General features: G+C 44.4%; 1 protein-coding gene across 6 annotated transcripts in view; it reads left to right on the top strand.

Annotated features, from left to right (window-relative positions):
- The window catches only part of heatr5b (HEAT repeat containing 5B), a 97775-nt gene that overhangs the window by 48444 nt on the left and 25618 nt on the right, over positions 1 to 23713 (top strand). For all 6 annotated transcript variants that reach the window (XM_038800583.1, XM_038800582.1, XM_038800579.1 and 3 more), the window contains exons 16-24: positions 3873 to 4048; positions 9858 to 9963; positions 10991 to 11181; positions 12843 to 13002; positions 13092 to 13281; positions 14294 to 14463; positions 16835 to 16979; positions 20556 to 20735; positions 22897 to 23148. In XM_038800583.1, coding sequence (XP_038656511.1) covers positions 3873 to 4048; positions 9858 to 9963; positions 10991 to 11181; positions 12843 to 13002; positions 13092 to 13281; positions 14294 to 14463; positions 16835 to 16979; positions 20556 to 20735; positions 22897 to 23148 — 1570 coding nt within the window. The remainder of the gene's footprint in view (positions 1 to 3872; positions 4049 to 9857; positions 9964 to 10990; positions 11182 to 12842; positions 13003 to 13091; positions 13282 to 14293; positions 14464 to 16834; positions 16980 to 20555; positions 20736 to 22896; positions 23149 to 23713) is intronic.

Consider the following 23713-nt stretch of genomic DNA (forward strand, 5'->3'; position numbering starts at 1 on the left):
TTTTAGGAACTTCAAAAAGGAGCAACTACGCATAATGAATCATGAAGAGACTTAGATTGGCATCTGTGGAACTCTCAAGCAGTTCAAGGGGATTAGAATTAGAAGTTAACTGCTGAAGAGAAATATTTATTTGTGGGATTGTGGAATACTGTGTTACTGGAGGCAATGTGGAATCAATTGGGTTGTTTAAAAGAACCATAGGATTAAGGGGAGACCATTCAGGCTTTCAAGCCTATTTCACCATTCAGTTAGATCATGTTGATCTGTATTTTAACTTTTTTTTTTAAATTTAGAGTACCCAATTATTTTTTTCTCCAATTAAGGGGCAATTTGGCGTGGCCAATCCACCTGAACTGCACATCTTTGAGTTGTGGGGGTGAAACCCACACTGACACGGAGAGAATGTGCAAACTCCACACAGAAAGTGACCCGGGCCGGGATCGAACCCGTGACCTCAACGTCATGCGGTAGCAGTGCTAACCACTGCGCCACCGTGCCACCTTTTAAAGAAATATCAGATTATTTTGTCAGGCGCAGCTGAATTTTCTTTTTGCTGTGATGGAAAAGGTAGATAGCAGAGATTGGTTCCAATCCATCGACCTCTGGGTTATGGGCCCAGCACGCTTCTGCTGCGCTACTCTGCTCCCTATCTGTACTTTAACTTCTTGGTTCTATATCCTTGCCCAACAAAAAAACTCCATCACTCTCAAACTATTGGGGGGGAGGGAAAGTTCTCGATTCTGCTACTCTTTGTGCAAAGAGATGTTTTTTGAGATGATTGTGTGAATGACACAGGAGAAACCAAAGCTGCTTCAAGTCACAAGAATCATAAGATATTTGAACATCTTTCCTCATCTCATTGCAGCACAGTGCAGACTCTATATGCAGTATGCCCAAAATATCAAAAACAACCAAAGTCTTAGATGATCCTAGCCCCAAGAAACAATTTATATTGGAGTTTATTGTAATATCACTGGAAAATCAAAATATGATCAGGCATATTTTGGTTGTACTCCTCATGCTGTGATGCTCTGCGTGCTGTGTCCTGTTCATTTGATTTGCCTGAGCCTTCCCCACTGCCAGTAAACATATGCAATGCGAGCATGACTTGTATCTGATCTGAGTGAGGGCTGTAATGTGAACATGACTTGTCCTAGCCAACTGTGGTTAGCTTAAGCGAACCTGTGAGTCAGAATATGGCAGTGCTGAGGTTATGTTGCTGGATTTACAATCCAGAGGATCTGAGCTCAGGTCCCACTTTGGCATTTGGAAAATTTTAATTCAGTTTCAAAAATGTGTCAGTGAAAGTAACCGTGAAGCTATCAGATTGTCATAAAAACCCAACTAGTTCTCTCATGTCCCTTTAGGGAAGGATATGTATCATCCTTACCTGACCTGGGCCTATATGTGAGGTCAGTCCCACCCTTACATGGTTGGCTCTAAATGACCTCTGCAGTGGTCTAGGAAGCCAATCCGTTGTCCAAACTACTACTGAAAATATGAGAGAAGAATACAAGAATATGTGCAACAGAACTGAGGATGATTCCAACCTTGGATGACACAAAGAGAGTAGGAAAATGGAGGAATAGTGTTCGGTTGAGATAGATTAGGTGGCAATAATTACGCAAGAGAAAAGTAAATGAAAGGTGGCATGACTGAATGAGTTGAAGCAGAGTGAAGTGGGCGACAGTCATGTCTCGCAAATCTGATTTGGTTTTTTGAACGTAGATGAGGGCAGTGCAGTCAATATTGTCTACATGGACTTTAGCAAGGTCTTTGACAAGGTACCTCATGGTAGGTTGTTGCAAAAGGTTAAATCTCATGGAATCCTGGGCGAGATAGCCAATTGGATACAAAATTGGCTTGGCGACCAAAGCCAAAGGGTGGTTTTACAAACTGGAGATCTGTAACCAGTAGTGTGCCTCAGGGATCGGTGCTGGGTCCACTGTTATTTGTTTCATAGAATAAAGTAAATGATTTGGATGTGAATGTAGGAGGCATGGTTCATAAGTTTGCAGATGACTCCAAGATTGGTGGCACAGTGGAAAGTGAAGAATGTTATATAAGATTGCAACGGGATCGTGATCAATTGGGCCAGTGGGCCGATGAATGGCAGATGGATTTTAATTTGGATAAATGTGAGCTGATACACTTTGGTAGATCAAATCAGGGCAAGCCCTACTCAGTTAATGGTAGGGAGTTGGGGAGAGTTATAGAATAAAGAGATCTAGCGGTACAGGTTCATAGCTCCTTGAAGGTAGAATCGCTGGTGGAGAGGGAAATGAAGAAGGCATTCAGCATGCTAGGTTTTATTGGTCAGAATATTGAATACAGGAGGACGTCTTGTTGAAATTGTACAAGACATTAGTACAACCACACATGGAATACTGTGTTCAGTTATGGTCACCCTATTATAAGAAGAATATTGTTAAACTAGAAAGAGTGCAGAAGAGATTTACAAGGATGCTACCAGGACTTCATGGTCTGAGTTATAAGGCTGGGACTTTTTTCCCTGGGTAGTCAACATCTTTTCCAAAAGGTATAGGAATCCAAAACTAGAGGGCATTGGTTTAAGGTGAGAAGGGAGAGATACAGAAGAGACCAGAGGGGAGATTTGTTCACATAGAGGGTGGTGGGCATCTGGTACGGGCTGCCAGAGGCAGTGATAGAGGCAGTTAGACAGTAATATGGGCAGGGTGGGTATAGAGGGATATTGGCCAAATGTGGGCAAGTGGGACGAGCTTAGCGATAGAAACTGGGTGGCATGGAGAAGCTGGGTCGAAGGGCCTGTTTCCCTGCTGTAAACATCTATGACGGTTCAGAAAAGAAATGGAAACAAATAATAGAACTGGCACTAAGGGCATTGAGATTGCATAAGTATGAAGAAATTGAACAATGCATGCTCTGGTTGTAGACAGGGAAGAGACGGTATGAGAATGTCCACAAGTCCTGGCGCTGAGGTCCCAAATTCGACCCCGGTTCTGGGTCACTGTCCATGTGGAGTTTGCACATTCTCCCCGTGTTTGCGTGGGTTTCACCCCCACAACCCAAAGATCAATTGGGTACTCTAAATTGATTTTTTTTTTAAAGAGAATGTCCACAGTTAAATGTTTAAACATATATTTAACCATTCAATCCATTCTGTTACCTATAACCTGAGGAGCCTGCTGTGCTCAAATTGGCTGCAGCGTTTCCTACATTAGGACTGTGACTATATTTAAAGTGCTCATTGGCTGTAGAGCCCTTTGGAATGTGCGGAGGGTGTGAAAGCTGCTATAGAACTGCAAGTTGTTTTATACCCTTTGTCATAGAACAGTGATTAGGCACCTTTACAATAACTACTCCAGTCAACCTAGATGGTTGCAATTCTTAGCAGCAGAAGGAACATTTCAAAGCAGGAGTAGGTCATATAGCCCCTCCAGCCTGCTCTCCCATTCAGTAAGGTGATGGCTGCTAAATTAACTTAGACTTTTCCATCCTCTTCCCATTTCCTTCGATTCCCTTAGCACCCAAAGATTTATTGATCTCAGTCTTGAAAATACTCAATAACTGAGCAGTCACAACTGTCTGGGGTAGAGAAGATTCACAACCCTCCGGTAAAGTAATTTCACCTGACAGCTGACCCTTTACCGTACACTGTGACCCCTCCCAAGCTCTAGACTACCCAGTCAAAGGAAGCATGAAAAGTATTTGAGGCACATTGTGTGAAGGCTGAGTCTTTGTTAAATGTTTTACTGTGTGTCCAAACCCAGGACCAGCAGAAACTATCCTGAAATAGTGTACCCAACTTTACATCGGTTGTGTTTTAGTTGATGGGAAAACAGCTACCGGAAGAACTTGCTTTATTAAGACTCCCTCCAATTGATTTACAGCTCCAGCCAAACAGTGCATCAGGAAGCGGAGCCTTGGAGCACGACCCATCCTCAATTTACCTGCGTATTCCTGTGGGTGAGGCTGTGCCCGGGCCACTTCCGCTCGGTGTGTCAGTCATCGATGCCTCGGTTGCCCTCTTTGGTGTGGTATTTCCTCACGTCTCTTTCAAACACCGGTGAGCATTTTATTTCACTTTATCATTTATTAAAGCAGGTATTTTTGGGCTTGATAAATTGGGGAGTATTTGGGTTATGTTGAGGAAGGCTTGACGTACCAGCTGCCCTCTTCATTCTCATCAGTTTCAATGTTTCAAAATTGTAACCAACAAATGAACACCAACCTCACTCTCGTTATATATTTGTGTAAATGAATTAGAAGGAGGCACTTCCAAGATGTTGTGATTTTAAATTTCACTTCAGACAGGAAGGTTCTTAAGGAACTTGCACAATAATTAAATATTCAGTCTCCACTGCTGCCTCCACTGCTGACACAGTCCACACTTGGCACAGGCAGCCTCTTAGATTGGGTTATTGGGTGAACCATTGCCAGTACCATAAGCATCAATTACAAAGGTGCCATCTGTGGCCATAATCAAACTTGCTGAAAAACAGCTTCTTCTCCGCTGTTACCAGACTCTTAAATGACCCTCTTATGGACTGAACTGATCGCTCCACGCATCGTCTCTACTGAGTAGCACTACACTCTGTATGCTTCACCCTATGTCTACATATTTACATTATATATTTATCGTATGTCCTATGTTTTTCATGTATGGAACGATCTGTCTGTACTGTACGCAGAACAATTCTTTTCCTGTACCTCGGTACACGTGACAAATTCAAATCCGACTTAGCAACAAATTTCCTGTTCTTTCTTTGTATCACAACAAAGAAGCCTTTTTAATTTTTCTAACATTTACACCAATAAATTCATAAATCACCAGTCAGTATTGAGGATGTGACCACTCCATGTACTGAAGCTCAGGGCTGCCTTTTTTTAAACAGTGCACAAGGTAGATAATAGATCGAGCAGGAAACCAGAGCTTCAGAGTGTACAAAACCCAACCATCATTTTACAAACTGATCCTCTGGAGGGCATCTGTTCCATTCCTAGATCCTGACCGTCCACCCTGTATATTGGGAAAACTGTACCCGTGTGTATTGTCTGCCAGGAAGCCCAGGAAAGGCTGCCACCGCCTAAAGAGCCCCTGTACTGATCCCCTCAGGACAAATTTCACCCCCTCCAATTTGATGAACCCCGATATATCATTGATCCAGGCCTCCACGCTTGGGGGCCTCGCATCCTTCCACTGAAGCAAGATCCTCCGCCGGGCTACTAGGGACGCAAAGGCCAGAACACTCTTTCGCCTCCTGCACTCCCGACTCCACTGCAACCCCAAAAATTGCGAGTCCCCAGCCTGGATCCTACCACCCTCGACACCGTCCTTGCTACCCCCTTCCAAAACTCCCCCAGCGCTGGGCATGCCCAGAACATATGTGCGTGGTTCGCTGGGCTCCCCGAGCACCTAACACACCTGTCTTTGCCCCTGAAAAACCTACTCATCCTCGTCCCGGTCATGTGGGCCCTGTGCAGCACCTTGAACTGTATGAGGCTAAGCCTCGCACAGGAAGAGGAGAAATTCACTCTCTCCAGGGCATCCGCCCACGTCCCCTCCTCAATCTCCTCACCCAGCTCCTCTTCCCATCTACCCTTCAGCTCCTCCACCGAGGCCTCATCCATCTCCTGCATGACGTGGTACACGTCTGAAATCCTCCCCCCTCCAACCCACACCCCTGAGAGCACCCTGTCCCGTACCCCACGTGGGGGCAGCAGAGTGAACCCCTCCACCTGCCGCCTGGCAAACGCCCTAACCTGCATGTACGTAAACATGTTCCCCGGGGGGGAGCCCAAACTTTCCCTCTAACTCACTCAGGCTTGCAAACCTCCCATCCACAAACAGGTCCCACAACCTCCTAATACCTACCCTGGGCCAGCCAAGAAACCCGCCATCGATGCTCCCTGGAACAAACCGGTAGTTCCCCCGTATCGGGGACTCCATTGAGCCCCCCACCTCCCCCCATGCCGTCTCCATTGCCTCCAAAGTTTGAGGGTAGCCGCCACCACCGGGCTCGTGGTATACCTCGTTGGAGGGAGCGGCAACGGCGCCTTTGCCAGCGCCTCCAGGCTCGTGTCCACGCAGGACGCCATCTCCATCCTCTTCCATGCTGCCCCTGCCCCGTCCATTACCCACTTACGCACCATCGCTGCATTGGCAGCCCAATAGTACCCACAGAGGTTGGGCAACGCCAGCCCCCCCCCCATCCCTGCCCCGCTCCGAAAACACCCTTCTCACCCTCGGAGTCCCATGCGCCCATACAAATCCCGTAATACTCCTGTTGACCCTCCTAAAAAAGGCCTTCGGGATAAGGATGGGGAGGCACTGGAACAGAAACAAAAACCTCGGGAGCACCGTCATCTTGACAGACTGCACCCTGCCCGCCAGCGACAGCAGCAACATGTCCCATCTTTTAAACTCCTCCTCCTTTTGCTCCACCAGCCTAGTGAGGTTAAGTTTGTGAAGGGCCCTCCAGCTCCTAGCCACCTGGACTCCCAGGGACTCCCTGCCCTTTTCAGTGGGAGCCTACCAATCCCCTCTTCTTGATCCCCGGGTGCACGACGAACAGCTCACTCTTACCCAGAAAAGCCCCCAAATTCCCTAAGGATCTGCATCACCTCCGGCATTCCCCCCACTGGGTCTGCCACATATAGCAATAAGTCATCTGCGTATAATGACACTCAGTGCTCCTCCCCACCCCGCACCAGACCCCTCCAATTCCTCGACTCCCTCAACGCCAAGGCCAACGGGCTCAATTGCCAACGCAAAGAGCAAGGGCGACAGGGATCAGGAAGCATTTTTGAACAGGGAAGCAATGTTGATGTTTTAGAACGATGACCTTCTATCATAACTGGGAAAAATTAAAGATGTTATAGGTTTTAAGCAAGTGAAGGGAGAGAACTGGGTAAAAGAACAAAAGGGAAGGCCTGTGATAGGGTGGATGGCAGGAAAGATTACATGACCAAAGGTTTCATGGTGGCACGGCCAAAGGGAATAAAAATGGGACGAGCATTTGTCTGAGAGGAAGTGTCAATAAGACCATAAGACGTGGGAGCCAAAGTTGGCCACTCGGCCCATCGAGTCTGTTCCGTCATTCAATGAGATCATGGCTGATTTGATATAATCCTCAACTCCACTTTCCCACCTTATCCCCATAACCCTTGATTCCCTTACTGATTCCCTTACTGATTAAAAATCCGTCTATCTCAATTTAAAGACCAGCCTCTACAGCTCTCCACGGTAAAGAATTCCACAGATTCACTACCCTCAGAGAAGAAATTCCTCCTTATCTCTTGTCTTAAATGGGTGACTCCTCACTCTTTGATTATGCCGTCTGGTCAGTTGCAGAATGATGAGTATCTGCCATCCAAAACCGAAAGCTGAATAGAAAAAGGAGACAAACTGGGGAAGTAGTTGAATTCAATGTTGAGCCCAGAAGGCTGTAAAGTGCCTAACTGGAAGATGAGGTGTTTTTTTTTTTTTCTCGTTTTTTTGTCCATAAATGTAGAGTACTCAATTATTTTTTTCCCAATTAAGGGCCATTTTAGCGTGTCTAATTCACCTATCTGCACATCTTTTTGAGACACTGGGAGAATGTGAAACTACACATGGACAATGACCCGGGACTGGGATCGAACCCGAGTCCTCAGCGCTGTGAGGCAGCAGTGCTAACCACTGTGACACCGTGCTGCCCTGGAAGATGAGGTGTTATTCCTGGAGTTTGCATTGAGCTTCATTGGAACAACAATGGAGATATTTAATAACACTTTGTATATATTTACCCCAATGAGAAAGAAAGGCTCTTTGAGAAGAGTGCGTCATTCGTGACTAAATAAGAAAGTCAAGGATAGTATTAAATTGAAGGAAACGGTGTGCAAATCTTCAAATGGTCGTGATAGGTCAGATGAGTGGACATATTTTAAGAACCAGCAAAAATAATAAAGAAACAGAGCGAAAACTAGCTAGTAATATAGAAACAAATAGTAAAAGTTCCTACAAGTGCCTTAAGAGTAAAGCTAGTGTTGGTCCTCCAGAGAGAGAGAGTCTGGGGAATGGATAATAGAAAACAAAGAAATAGCAGAGGTGTTGGGGAGGGATGAACTTAATAGAATCACCATCAGGGAAAGGATGCTAGGTAATTTAATGGACCTAAAGGCTGATAAATTCCCAGGACCAGATGGCCTTCATTCCAGGGTATTAAAAAAAGTGGAAGCATAGACAGCAGATGCATTGGTTATAATCTTCCAAAATTCCTTAGTTCCTGGAAAGGTTCCAGCGGATTGGAAAATAGCAAATGTAACACCTTTATTCAAGAAAGGAGAGGGGCAGAAAGCAAGAAACCATAGTCCGGTGGGCTTACATTTGTCAGAGGACAAGTACTAGAATCCATTATTGAGGAGCTATAGCAGGATACTTAAATAATCACCATTTGATCAGGTGGAGCCAACATGGCTTTGTGAAAAGGAAATAGTGTTTAACTAATCTGTTATAGTTTTAGGCAAAGTAACATTCAAGGTAAGAGCATATGGTGTAGGGGGTAATATGTTAGCATGGATAAAAGATCGGTTGCCAAACAGAAGCAGAGAAGGGATCTTTTGCGGATTGGCAAGGTGTAACTAGTGGAGTGCCACAGGGATCAGTGCTGGATCCTCAACTATTTACATTCTACATCAATGACTTGGATGAAGGAACCAAATGTGTGGTGGCTAAATTTGCCGATGATCCCAAGATAGGTAGGAAAGTAAGGTATGAAGAGGATGTAAAAAGTAGAGATGGATATAGATAGGTTAAGTGAGTGGGCGAAAGATTGGCAGATGAAGTATGTAATGTGGATAAATGAGAAATTGTTCACTTTCGTAAGAAGAATAATGGAGAAAGATTATAGAACTCGGTAATACAGAGGGTGTCCTGGAACATAAATCTCAAAGTTAGCATGTAGGTATGGCAAGTGATTGAAAGGCAAAAGGAATTTATTATAACGAGGAATGGAATATAAAAATAAAGAAGATTTATTGCAGTGGTGCAGGGTAAGACCACTCTGGAGCACTGTGTGCAGTTTTGATCTCCTTGTTTAAAAATATATATATAATTACTTTATATGCAGTTCAGAGAAGGTTCACTGGATTCACTCCTAGGATGAAGGGCTTATCTTATGAAGAAAGATTGAACAGCTGAGGCCTGTACCCATTGGGTTGGTGGTGTGTGGAATTCTCTTTTCAGGAAAGTATTGGAGACTGGGGGCGGGATTCTCCCTTTTGGCGACTGTCCCCAGACCCGCCGGAAAACGGGCGAGAATCACTCCGGACTTTTTCCTTGCAAGTCCAGGGTGATTCCCCGTTTTCCAGGGGGCTAGCGTGTGTCCAGGGGGCTGAGGCGTGCCTCTCCCAGCTCTGGCTGCCGGCAGGGCCCTGCTGGCCAGACTGCACGACCGCACATGTGCATGGCGGCCGCACATGTGCATGGCGGCCGCAAGTGGGTCCATGCATGTGACAGGGGCCCACTTCGACATGGGCGCCGCCGACATGGCGGACCCACACAGTGAGCCCGCGCGGAGGAAGATAGGTCCCTCCCAGATCGTGATGGCCCACCGATTGGTGGCCCCCGATCGCGAGCCTGGCCACCACTGAACTTGTGTCCTTGCCAATTGCACGCGTTGTGCTGTTTCCTGGTCAGGTCAATGCTAACAGTGTTTAAATCACTTTTGAAGCTATCAATACACCGACCGTGGAATCTATTTCATTACGAACATTGTTTATTTGTTGTTCATTTTTAAATTAACCGAGCATTGGAGAAATATTTAACAATCTAATTGTAACTTTATGATGCATGTCACAAATGTTCACTTATGTCAAGTTCTGTGTTTCCGCAGGCTCCAGATGTTGGATCATTTTGCTGAATGCATCAAGCAGGCGAAAGGGGTGCGTCAGCAGGCTGTACAGATCAACATCTTCACTGCTGTGCTCAGTGCACTGAAGGTAGGGTTCTTTCACTGACGTTCATAGAAGCTCTGATAGGGCAGACGTGATCTCAGTCCAACATCCCATCCAAAAGACAGCATCTCCGACAGTGCAACACTCCCTAGGTACTGCACTGCAAGCTTTTTTTTACTTTCTTCGTTCATGGGATGTAGTTCTCACTAGCTAGGCGAGCATTTGTTGCCCATCCCTAATTGCCGTTGCGAGGTTGATGGTAAGCCACCTTCATGGGCCTGTCCATGTGTTATAGGCATACCCACAGTGCTGTTATGCAGTGAATTCCAGGATTTTGACCCATCCAAGTCCGGATGGTGAGTCGCTTGGAGGGGAACTTACAGATGGTGATGTTCCCACGCATTTGCTGTCCTTGTTATTCCAGACAGAAGAGGTCATGGTTTTGGGAGGTGCTTTCATAGCGCCCTTGTTGAGTCACTGCAGTGCATCCTGAAGATGTTACACACTGCTACTGCTGTGCATTGGTGGTGGAGGGAGTTGATGTTTAAGGTGCTGGATGAGGTGTCAATCAGACAGGCTGTTTTTTTTCCTGGATGGTGTTGACCTTCTTGAGTATTGTTGGACTACTTTTTTCTACTCATTTGTAGAATTTCCAGCCACTGACCTACTCTTGTTGCAGCAGTATCCATATGGCTGGTCCAGTTCAGATTCTGGTCAATGGCAACCCTCCGGGTGTCAGCCCAGATATGTGCTCATGCCTCTGAGGTGGAGCTTAAACCTACAACTTTCTCACTCAGAGGTGAGAGTGCTACTCATTTGAGCCATGGCTGACACCTGACCGTTTCCTAACCCAAGTCTATACCTGGAGCTCAGAGTGGTGTGTGCACAGTAAGAATATTTTGACATTATCCTGGTGGAATATTTTACACATTGCAAATCCACTTTTAGTACAATGACAATAGCTGACAGATGTGCTGAAATAATCTTGTCCTGCCCTGTACAGTTCTTACATTCAAACTATGCAAAAAGCAGCTGAGAGCACTCTTGCTGAAGGTGTCATTCTCCTTTTTAGGGTCTAGCAGAGAACAAAAGTACCCTGGGACCTGACGAGGTACGGAAGTCAGCGCTGGCACTCGTCATGGGTGCTCTTGATAACCCTAATCCAATTTTGCGGTGTGCTGCCGGTGAAGCTCTGGGGAGGATGGCCCAGGTGGTTGGAGAGGCCACTTTCATAGCCAGGATGGCACAGCACAGTTTTGACAAGTATGTTTTAATAACAGTGGAACTTCAGTCAGAGGCAATCGTGTCTTGTCCATTTACTCGTCTCCCATCTAATCTCAAAGTTATTTTCAGAAAGACCCCTTTATTGTCCATTGTTCATTGTCACTGTTTTGCATAGAGTTATATTATATGGAATTTACAGCACAAAAACAGGCCGTTCAGCCCAACTGGTCCATGTAGATGCTCATATTCCACAAGAGCCACCATCCAGCCCTCTTCATCGCACCCACCAACATATCCTTCCGTTTCTTTCTCTCTCATGTATTTATCTACCTTCACCTTAAATGCATCTTTGTTATTTGCCTGAACCACCCCCAGTGGTAGCGAGTTCCATGTCCTCACACTCTCTGGGTAAAGGAGTTTCACCTGATTGGATTTATTGCCGACTATCTCATGATAGAGAATCTATAGAATCCCTACAGTGCAGAAGGAGGCCATTCGACCCATTGAGTCTGCACCAAACCTCTGAAAGAGCACCCTATCAAGGCCCACATACCTACCCTATTCCCGTAACCTCACCTAACCTATTGGACAGTAAGGGGAAATTTAGCATGGCCAATTCACCTAACCTGCACATCTTTGGACTGTGGGAGGAAACTGGAGCACTCAGAGGAAACCAGCACAGACACTGGGAGAACGTGCAAACCCCACATGACAGTCACAAAGACTGGAATTGAATCCGGGTTCCTTGTGCTATGAAGCAGCAGTGCTAACCACTGTGTCACCGTGCCGCCCTAGTCTCTAGTTTTGGGGTCCCTCACATGTTGAAACATTCTACCAATTCATACTCCCCTTTACTCTTTCCCCCCCCCCCCCCCCCCCCCCACTCTATTCCAAATATAATAATCTTTATTAGTGTCGCAAGTAGGCTTACATTAACACTGCAGTGAAGTTGTGAAAATCCCCTAGTCGCCACACTCCGGCGCCTGTTCAGGTGCACTGAGGGAGAATTCAAAATGTCGGTTTCACTTAACAAGCACGTCTTTCTGGACTTGTGGAAAGAAACCAGAGCACCCGGCCCGGAGGAAACACACACAGACACGGAGATCGTGCAGACTTCACACAGACAGTGACCCCAGCCGGGAATTCTACCAAGTCCCTGGTGCTGTGAAGCAACAGTGCTAACCACTGTGCTACCGTGCTCATAGTATGAAGGTTCCCTGAATGGGAATTTAGCTATTCTAGTTGTTATCAGCTGTTGCTGGTTTATTCAAGACACCTGATACAGATTTAAAAGTTAAGATGCTGGCATAAAAGGTGCCCAAGTGTACCAATGGTGATTGGAATTGAACAGAAATTAGGTATATTTTCACGAGTAGTAACTTGCATTTATATAGTACCTTGAACAAAGTAAAATGTCTGAAAGTACTCCTCCTTTTCCTATATTCCTTATAAACCAGGTTCCATTTTAGCCATTGTTGCTTTCCGTGTAATAACCAAACACACGATTTAAATCTTGAATCCAGTATCCCCTCTGAGTAAAGAGAAACTTTCCACATATCGTTAATAATGTCCTACTGAGGATAGTCAATAGCTGGACTATACACTTCCGCTCTGAATGAACCAGCTTCATTTCAGAACTAACTGTATATATGTATTAGGTCTATCAAAGTGCATTTCCTTATATATTTTTCTTTTCATAGACTGAAATCTGCTCGTGATGTGGTGTCTAGGACAGGACATTCACTTGCGCTTGGCTGCCTTCATCGATATGTTGGTGGAATAGGCTCCGGGCAACATCTGAAGACAAGTGTCAGTATCCTTCTGGCACTTGCACAGGACGGTACTTCCCCTGAAGTCCAGGTAAATCCATTCAAAGTCTGAGCTCCTAGTCTGTTGGTTCCACATTGTTTAGTGATGGTGACAGGTTTGGATGTGTTCATATCTTTCAGACCTGGGCTCTTCACTCTCTGGCACTGATTGTGGATTCCAGTGGTCCTATGTACCGTGGTTATGTAGAGCCCACGCTGTCGCTGGTACTTACACTGCTGTTGACTGTTCCTCCGTCGCACACTGAAGTGCATCAATGTTTGGGCCGTTGTTTGGGTGCACTAATCACCACTGTTGGACCAGAACTGCAAGGTAGCATGGCAGGGAAAGTAGTGAGATGTGAAGAACCAAGGAATCTGTTACTGGTCTTGGCTACATTTAACTACTTTTTAAACAATGTTTGCTTTGAGCATGAAATGTTCGCAATGTTGTTAACTTGTGCAATGTTTTGTGCAGCTAACCATCCCAGTTAAACAAAAATGTTGAGTTCATGAGTAGTAGCTGTTCACCTCCTCAATGGTGCTGCAAGGACAACTATTTATGCCGTAGCTTAGTGGGTAGCTCTCGCTCCTCTGAGTTAGAAGGTTGTGGTTGAAGCCCGACTGCAGAAACTCTAGGCTGATGCTCCCTATGCAGTAGTGAGGGTGTGCTGCACCATCAGAGCTGCTGCCCTTTGGATAAGTGGTTAAACCCAGGGCCTGGTGAACTGCCTAACTTTTCCTCCTCAATTGACATTACTCAAAGCAGATTGCCAGTCATTTATCTCATTTACTGTTTTTGAACCTGGCTGTTTATTTTGGCTGTCCACACTGCAGCAGTGACTGCACTTCTGAAATACTTTGTTGGGAATGAAGCACTTTGGAATGTGCGGAGGATGTAATGAGACTATATGGATGCATTAGCTTTGTCTTCAATTTTTTAAAAATAAATTTAGAGTACCCAATTAATTTTTTCCAATTAAGGGACAATTTAGCGTGGCCAGTCCACCTAACCTGCACATCTTTTGTGTTGTGGGGGCGAAACCCACACAAACACGAGGAGAATCTGCAAACTCCACATGGACAGTGACCCAGGGCCGGGTCGAACCTAGGACGTTGGCGCCATGAGGCAACAGTGCTAACCCACTGTGCCACCGTGCTGCCCTTTCTTTGTCTTTAATAATCCAACTTTTATCTGTTTCTTTATTAAAATTCTCTTGGAACAATGATGGTACCTGAAGAAAAGTTAACTCTTCTCTATTGCTTTATGTAGAAACTGCCACCGTTGTGTGATTTGTTGTTAGAATTTCTGTCTGTGCCATTAATTTGCTTTTGATTCTTTCCAGGTAATGGAGCTTCCACATCTACAATACGCTCTTCATGCCTTGTGGGCTGTGCCATCATGCAAGACCATTCTGACTCTCTGGCCCAGGCGGCAGCAATTTCCTGCCTGCAGCAGCTTCATATGTTTGCACCACGTCACGTCAATCTGTCCAGTCTGGTGCCCAGCCTCTGTGTAAGTGGAATTGAACAGAAGCAGTGTGGTTTGGTGCAGGTGCAGCGAAGCTCAGTGGCTCTCACACTCGCCTCCAAGTCAGAAAGTGCGGGTTCTTGTTCTACTTTGGACTTGAGCACGCAATCTTTGCTGTCACTCCCAGTGCAGTAGGCAGGGAGTGCCGCACTGTCATCTTTCAGATCAGACAATAACCCAAGACTCCATGGGTTAGCAATGGAGCTTCTATGGCACCATTAGAGGGGGAATTCTCCGAGGTGATCTGGCCAACCTTTATCCCTCAACCAATATGACTAAAATTGATTACCTGGTCAACATCAGGTGGTTGTTTGTGACCCTGCTTTCCGTGTGCATTTTTTTCCTGCTACTTTTCCCACATTACACCAGTGACTACGCTTCAAAAGTACTTCTGTGAAGCACTTTGGAATTTCCTGAGGTCAGGAAAGATGGTTATGCATGTACAAGTCTTTTGTGTTTTTTGTTTGAAATTACAGTCCAGTGTAGAATAGATTTCTATCATCAAACACCCTGACTGTTAACTTCCAGCTGCCTTTGTGCTCAGGGTGGCCGACGAGTAATCAAACGCAACTGAGCGACCCAGAATGCCCAGTGTTCCCAAAGTATTTTACATATTAATCCAGGCTGTTATCATGACTTTCTGAAATGGTTTTCATTTGGGTTTTGTGGTGAGGTTTCTAATCTTCTCTCCTGTGACGTAGGACCTAACCACTGAATTGTTTGAGCCTACAGCTGTTGCCAGAGACAGCAATGCAGGAAATCATTGCTGGTGAAAGCAATGCCTCCGAATCAGAATCCCTTAGCATCAGGCTGAGTCACTGATCCAATATTGATCATGTTGTGTCCGCTCTTGTACACTAGCAAACACATGGAACAATGCATATATGAGAAAGCTAAATAAACACATTATGAACGGGGTTAGGCAAGCTGAATGTCGAGATATTTCTAATTGTGGGGAGATAAAGGTCATAAATATAGGATAGGCCCTAATAAATCCATCACTGGATTTGGATGAGGAAGTGATGAGAAACCTATTCACCCAGAGAATGGTGAGAATGTGGAACTAACTATCACATGGAGTAGTTGAGGTGAATTGCAGAGGTGCATATATATATATATATATAATATAGGAGTAAGGAACAGAAGGAAAAGCTCAGAGTGTGATATGAAGTACGGTGGGAGGAGGTTCGTGGAGAATAAATGCTGGTACAAATTAGTTGGGCTGAATGGCTTGTTTCTACACTGTAAATATTATATAACAGTGAAGAACATGTAATTTAAACTGTATTATGATCCCGGACCAGACTCTAACACTTGTCAGGATACAGGACAGAAATCCCAATGTTATGTTTTAATTTGTAAGACTATGAGGAAACGATACTTCGGTCCAGGAATGACTCCACGCACTAATAGGGATTATGGTATATTAAAACAAACTTTATTACTAACTTTAACAACATAAAGACAAATAGCTTACAATTACTAGTTAAACAATGGTTAAAAATGCAGTGAAATAATAACCCTTAACTGCTACATTTATCTCGACTCAAACAAACCCATCTCGGGTCACAATCCACTTTTAAATACAGTGAGCAGACTCGGGAACACTTACTGTAAACAGATGTCTTAGATAAACCACTTGGAGAAAGTGATAGCTTTCAGAGTCCCAGTTGCAGAATGTTGCTTGTCTCCAAATACTGTTTATCTGCCAGCTTTTGAAATTGCTCTTATCCTGTTCGCAGGCAAATCTTTAACATTCTGACTTGAGAGATCAGTTGCTGGTCTGTCCACAGTCAAATTCTTAACTGACTGTTTCTCCAGAAACTACCAGACTGTCCACAGACAAATCATTAGCTGAACTGTATTGAGAGCACAGTTTCTTATCTGTCCACACACCAGTCCAAAACTGAATGTCAAAACCTGACTACCTCAACACCTAACCCCCCCCCCCCATTAACAACATAATCTTATTGAAACTAAATACATTGTCTCTGACTATTTACTCCCAGGGGAACCCTCTTAAAGTAACAAAAGTCCATTAGCCCAAACTTTTACAATGTTCTAATTGCATCTCTGTCTCCAAAAGGCCTAGCTGTCTTTCAAACCAGGATTTTTAAAAACATGACTGCAACAGTCACATACTAAGCTTGACTTCTAACCCTCATTGCACCAAATTATAATACAATATATCTGAAGTTAATATGTTCATCACAACTGTATGTGAATGCACAGAATGCAGATACACATTTATGCGGAATGGGTCTGAAATCCAACTAATGTACTCATTCAACCAAATAGTTTAAATTACATATTCTTCACTTTAGCCATCTGACACCTGGTACTTTACTTATCACAGGTCCACCTTTGCAGCTCTCACCTGCTGCTCCGTAGAGCAGCAGTTGCCTGTCTCCGCCAGCTCGCTCAAAGAGAAGCAGCCGAGGTGTGTGCCTACGCAATGACTCTCGCCCGGAATGCTGGAAACCAGGAAAGCAGTGGCATTGGTGAGTGATTCTCAATTGTAGAGTGCAAGGGAAGGAAAGAAACTTCTGAACATAGCTCAGTGTGGCTACTTAAGGCCAGCAGTCACTGATGGTCAGAACAGTATGGTGTGATGCTCACCTAATCTCTATTGTAATAAAAGAAAAGGATGGCATTTAGTAACATCACAAATCATGGGAAGAATGGATATAATTATAATTCCTCCATCAGTTGCAGCCAGAGATCGTGCCAGAGACTCTGGGAGTTAATATTTCAGGTGTGTGACCTTCCGATTCTGATTAAAAGTCATCAACCTGATCTGTTAACTCTGTTTCTCTCTCCAAAATGCTGACAGACCTGCTAAGTATTGCCGGAATTTTGTTTTTATTTCAGAGCTTCATCTTCTGCAATATTTTGCTTTTGTATTACACGAGAGTCTGTTGATACCACTGTGTCAACCAATGAGTTGGAGGTAGGGCGGGACTTCACAGAATTGTTCCAGTATGTTTGTGGCCAACGTACATGAGGAAGAATAGTCGGGTGGCCAAGAACCAGGGGAAAATGGACGGGAATCGGGGGAAGGTAGCTGGGGGGGGGGGGGGGGGGGGGGGGGGTTACGGGCTCGGTATGGGGGTTTGATGGCAAGCCAAGGCCCAAAACCAAACTATAAATAAATGCCTATAAACATGTGCCTCGGCCATATTGGGGAATGTAAAATATGTATGCTGGCTAAAGGGGGCGGCCACAATTGTTGTTATGAGGATGCTTACCTGTAAATATTCATGTTAAATTTTTGTGTTTTCCTTTTTTTTTCTCTCTCTCTAATAATTTGTAATTTGTCATATATAAAATATGAAAACTCAATAAAAAACATTTATAAAAAAAAATAAAAGAATTGTTCCAGTGCAGAGCATAAAGAAATAAGTGCAGGTGAAGGCCATTCAGCCATGCCATCCCTCTCCAACATTCAGTAAGATCATGCCTGATCTTCTGGTTCAATACTGTTTTTTGCATGATCCCATCATGATTGTACTGGTTCTCCAAATGAACAATTTACTTTGTGCTATTCTTCCACTTCCTCACCATAACCCTAGACATTCTTATACTTCAAATAACAGTCTAATCCCCTTGGAATGCCTCGATTGAACCTACCTCCACCACACTCTCAAGCAGTTCATTCCAGGCCTTAAACCCCCGCTGTGTGAAAAAGTCTTTCTCATATTGCTTTTGCTTCTTTTGCAAATCATTCAAAATCTTCACCTCTCGTCTTTATCCTTTCGTGAGTGGGAATGATTTCCTCCTATCTACTCTGTTCAGGCCCCTCATGATTTTAAACACTTCCATCAAATCTCCATTGGGCTTCTCCATGGAAAGCAGTCCTAACGTCTCCATTCTATCTTCAAACCTGAGGTTCCTCATCCCTGGAACCATTCCCATGAGACTAGGAAGAGTTGCAACAGAGTATTTGAAATGAAATGAAAATCACTTATTGTCACAAGTAGGCTTCAAATGAAGTTACTGTGAAAAGCCCCTAGTCACCACATTCCGGCGCCTGTTCGGGGAGGCTGGTACGGTTACTCAGCAAATAGAGTATTTAAAAAGCTCACTACATCAAACAGTCTACAGAGTTTATTTAAAATCTCTACCCTCTAAAGCAAACTGAACAAATGTCCAAAACTACACCAGTGTCTTCTATTAAAAAGTGATTTCTGTGGAAAATGCAGTGACTCGAAGATTGTAGCACCTCAAACCTGGGTGTGCAATCTTTCCTTGTTGCTGACCGCAATATGGCTATAACTATCTTCCACTCACTGCATTTTGCTGAAGAAATAATCCAGGAAACTACTGTACTTTTTGTTCTGAGTTTGCCTCCAACTCAATGGCAAAGCATCTAAATTTGATGACACCTTTTTATTTAGGACACGATCACACTGATTTATTTTGCAGCAATGGTGAGCTCTCTTGGCCCCAGTGATCCAGCTTCCATGTCACCAACCTATAACTCACAATTTTTAACCATGCTGTTGCCTTACAACGAGGTACAATTCCAATTTCAAAATATTACCACTTAGCTTGGAAAAGCTTCATTGGTCAATGAGTGAATGATAACAGACTGAAGTACGGGTACGGTATCTCAAATCCGGCTATCCAAAAACCAGACGTATTTTAAAAATATTTGTATTGAACATTTTTTAATGAATACCGAACAATAGAATAAAACAAAAAACACCCTCAAACAAAACCACAACCCTCAACGCCCCCTCCCAACAGCTGATAGTGACTAGCTCTTTAAAAAACAGAACAAAAGGACGCCATCTGTTATAAAACTTCTCAATTGCGCCCCTTAATGTATACTTAATTTTCTCACGATGCAAAAACTCCACAAGATCCCCCAGCAATACCGAGGCAATAGGTGGAGAAGCTGACCTCCACCCGCCTGCAAACGACCAGCAAGGCGAAGGCCAAAACATCCGCCCCCACACCCATCTGCATCTCCGGCAGGTCTTGCACCCCAAATATGGCCACCAGGGGACTAGGCTCCAATTCCATCTGTAGAATCGGCAACTTGCTGCTGAAGAAGGACACCCAAATCTCACCAGCTCTGACATGCTCAGAACATATGCACGTGTTTTGCCCGGCCCCTCCCACAATGCTCACGCTTCTCTTTCACACCCTCGAACAACCGACTCATCCTAGCCCTAGTTAAGTGCGAAAAAACAGACCATTTTTTAAGGACATCTTGAATTGTTTCTTTCTTCCCTGAGAATTAACTTCCCTGAGTCTGCAGACAGAGCAGTGCTGCGGCTATCTGTGTGATTTTAGCTACAGGGTACATGTCTATGCTAAGAAAATAATAACGCAGTTTTAATTAGTCCCCTAACCCAAACAGCCCAACCCGAAAACCGGCGAGATCCAGAATCCTACATGGCCTCGGCCCCAAAGTTGCAGGTTTTGAGGCTCTGTATCTGCAGGGGATTAAAAACCACAGTGCACTTTCCACGTCTTACAATGTTACAGCACTAAAACAGTCCACTCGGCCCATCCTGTTTGTGCCTGCTCTTTGATACAGCTATCCAATTAACCCCACTCCCCTGCTCTTACCCCACACGCCTGCAAGTGTTTCATTTTCAAATATTTATCCTGTCTTTTGAAAGTTGTTATTGAATCTGTTTCCAGTATCCTCTGAGGCATTGCATTCCACATCCAAACAACCAGCTGCCTAAAAACAAATGTTCTCTGCATCCCTCCTCTGATCCTTTTGCCAACTAACTTAAATCTATGTTCACTTTCTATCTCTTTCTACTGGGAACCTTTACGCCCTTCAAAACTCTTTCTTAAATTTGAATACCTCTAAAGTTCTGCACATGTCTGCATATATTATATATATATTATACACATATCTTATACGTATCACAATATGTGTGATTCATTGCCAGCAAGGTTTTGAGATGTTCGATAAGGCACTCTTGCATAGATATCTGTCTCTGTCAGAAAGTGGTGGCACCCGCATAGACCGAATACCTGTCCTGAGAAACTGGTAAGACAGGTTTCACTTTTTGAAGCCGTGAAGTGATTAAAATCTGCCTTTTCCACCTCAGATGTAAATATCACAGAGACTGGCCTGGAAGGAGTTTTGTTTGGGATGCTGGACCGTGAGACTGACCGCAAGCTGTGTGCTGATATTCATGACACTTTGGGCCACATGCTTTCATCCTTGGCAGTTCAGAAACTCTCGCATTGGCTGAAGCTGTGTAAAGACGTCCTGGCTGCATCAACTGGTAAGAAATAAGATCAGCACTGTGTGTCGCGAACACATTTCTGGGAAAACACTTTTACGTTTCCATGCCTATTATTTGTTTCTAGTCCCTGTCGCTCATCAAGGTTCCCATGTTTATCCAGTGCAGGCCCGACACTTAGGAATATCAGAACAGGAGGAGGCCATTCAGCACCTCAAACCTGTTCCACCATTCAGTTAGATTGTGGCTTTTTAACTTAGATTATTGTATCTTAACTCCATCTACCCACTTTGGTTATGGTTATGGCTTGCCTAACAAAATCTATAAGGAAAGAGGTTGAATTTGGGGTGAAAGAACTGCTTTGATAAACAGCTGAGATCTGACGTGATAATTTGGCACTTCTGTTCTCAGATGATAAAGGGCCTTCTGTAAAGACCCAGTTCAATAGTTTTGCAACAAGATTGCTCCCATACCAGATCATCTACATCAGAGTTTTTCATAGCATAGAATTTACAGTGCAGAAGGAGGCCATTTGGCCCATCGAGTCTGCACCGGCTCTTGGAAAGAGCACCCTACCCAAGGTCAACACCTCCACCCTATCCATAACCCAGTAACCCCACCCAACACTAAGGGCAATTTTGGACACTAACGGCAATTTATCATGGACAATCCACCTAACCTGCACATCCCTGGACCGTGGGAGGAAACCGGAGCACCCGGAGGAAACCCACGCACACACGGGGAGTGTGTGCAGACTCCACACAGACAGTGACCCAAGGCCAGAATTGAACCCGGGTCCCTGGTGCTGTGAGGCAGCAGTGCTAACCACTGTGTCACTGTGCTGCACTAATTTAAGTGGAAAATGCCACAATATAAGTAGATGTGCTTCATATGCATAAGTCAATGGACCAAATGGCCACTTCCTGTGCTGTATCACTCCATAATTCAAGATGTGGAGATGCCGGCGTTGGACTGGGGTAAGCACAGCGAGAAGTCTTACAACACCAGGTTAAAGTCCAACATGTTTCAAACACTAGCTTTCGGAGCATTGCTCCTTCCTCGGGTGGATCAGGTGGTCCTCCCCCTGAGGAAGGAGCAGTGCTCCGAAAGCTAGTGTTTGAAACAAACATGTTGGACTTTAACCTGGTGTTGTAAGACTTCTTATTGTCCAGGAATTAAAGATTGTCCATAATTCAAAACATTTAACACCATTCAGTAACTAAGGAAGTAAAGTATTCATAATGATCAAAACACACTTGTTCTTCATCTCATCATTTCACCAACCAACTCACAGAAAGGAGTTTATATCAATATATGAATATGGCAATCATATGACCAGTGAATGTCTGTTACTTATTATTTAATCGGTAATGCAACTTGCCAGATCTGGATTCCCAATTGACCACAAATGCCAAGTGACCAACATACTGGACAAACTGTTCTTCTACATCAGATGTAGCCACTAATAACAATGAAGCTAATTTTAGATTCTTATTGTTGTGAGTTTGTTCTCCTTTTGTTTTTTGCAAACAGTGCTGTAAATCTACAATAGCACATGTCTTGGGGACAGAGGAACACTCAGCCCCTCAAAACTGTTCCTCCATGCAATTAGATTGTGGCTGATCTATGTCTAACTTCATCCCCCAATTCAGTAATCCTCAACACCCTTGCTGAAGAACGAACTATCACTTTCGACATTTCCGGTTGACCCTGAACCTCAACACCTTTTTTGGGGGATGAGTGTTCCGTTACTGTTTGTGTGAAGACGTGCGTCCTGACATTACCCTGCACTCATAAATTAACCTTTGAGCGCAAGCTTGTGTTGGCACAAGTAGTAACTCCCCCAATTGCTGAGGAGTCTGGTTTTGGATTTCAGAGAAGTATTGAGCCCATTCCCAGCAGCCAATTTGTGAACAGTAAGATCCCGCAAACAGCAATGTGATAATAACCAGATCATCTGTTTTAATAATAACTATTGGGCAGGATATTGAGAAGAACTGCCCTGCTGTTCTTTCAAATAGCGCCATAGGGTGTTTTATGCCCACCTGAAAGATAGTGCATCCTTCAGTATGCCATTGGAGTATCAATCTGGATATCATGCTCAAATCTCTCTAGTGTGGGATTTGAATTCTGCTTCAGAGGCTAGAGTAACGCTTTTTCAAGTGGTGATGTTCTAAATTGGGAGTATTTCTTGGGTTTACAGATGCAAGTGCTGCGGATCAATTAGAGGGAATGAAAGATGAAGATGGAGAGAAAAAGGGCGAGATGGACGATGAGATTATGTTCACGAGCATGGGCGATGATGATAAAGCCAAGCCTTGTGTTGCCCCACGGTGGGTCACCCGCGTGTTTGCTGCCGAGTGCCTCTGTCGTATCATCCTGCTGTGTGAGAACACAGACAAGACACACTTCGATCTCGCCAGGGCCAGGGCCTCGAGACTGAAGAATCCTAAAAGTAGGTCACCTGTTTGTGTGTTGACCATTGGTTATGTATTCTCCCAACAGGGCAAAGCCTCACTTGCTTCGCATGGCTACACAAATTGGTGACTGATATAAATAATTTCACAGAGCTATAGCACTGTAGTGCCCGTATTGCCGTATATTTAAGTCATCTGATGTCAGTGTTTATAACATAGGAATTGAGACCTTTTGTGCACTTTGCTTAAATTTGCAGTGTTTCATTTTTGGCACACCTTCACTTAATTATTCCAGTGCTCTCCTAGCAGACATCCAACATTTATAAACTTGAGCTCATTCAAAACACTTATCAGCTGCCTGGCCGAAAGCTCTGGAATAGGAACATGGGAGCATGAGTAGGCCATTCTGCCCATCCAACCTATTGCACCATTTAAGCAAGTCATGGCTGATCATCTAGCTCAAACATCATTCTCCCCCATTATCCCTGGGTGTCATTAGTGTCCATAAATCTATCGATTTCTGCCTTGAATGTGCCCAATGATTGCATATCCACAGTCCCAAGAGATCGAGAATTCCAAAGATTCAGAAATTCCCACCCTAAA

This window comes from Scyliorhinus canicula, chromosome 6, assembly GCF_902713615.1.
Source record: "Scyliorhinus canicula chromosome 6, sScyCan1.1, whole genome shotgun sequence".
Lineage (NCBI taxonomy): Eukaryota > Metazoa > Chordata > Chondrichthyes > Carcharhiniformes > Scyliorhinidae > Scyliorhinus > Scyliorhinus canicula.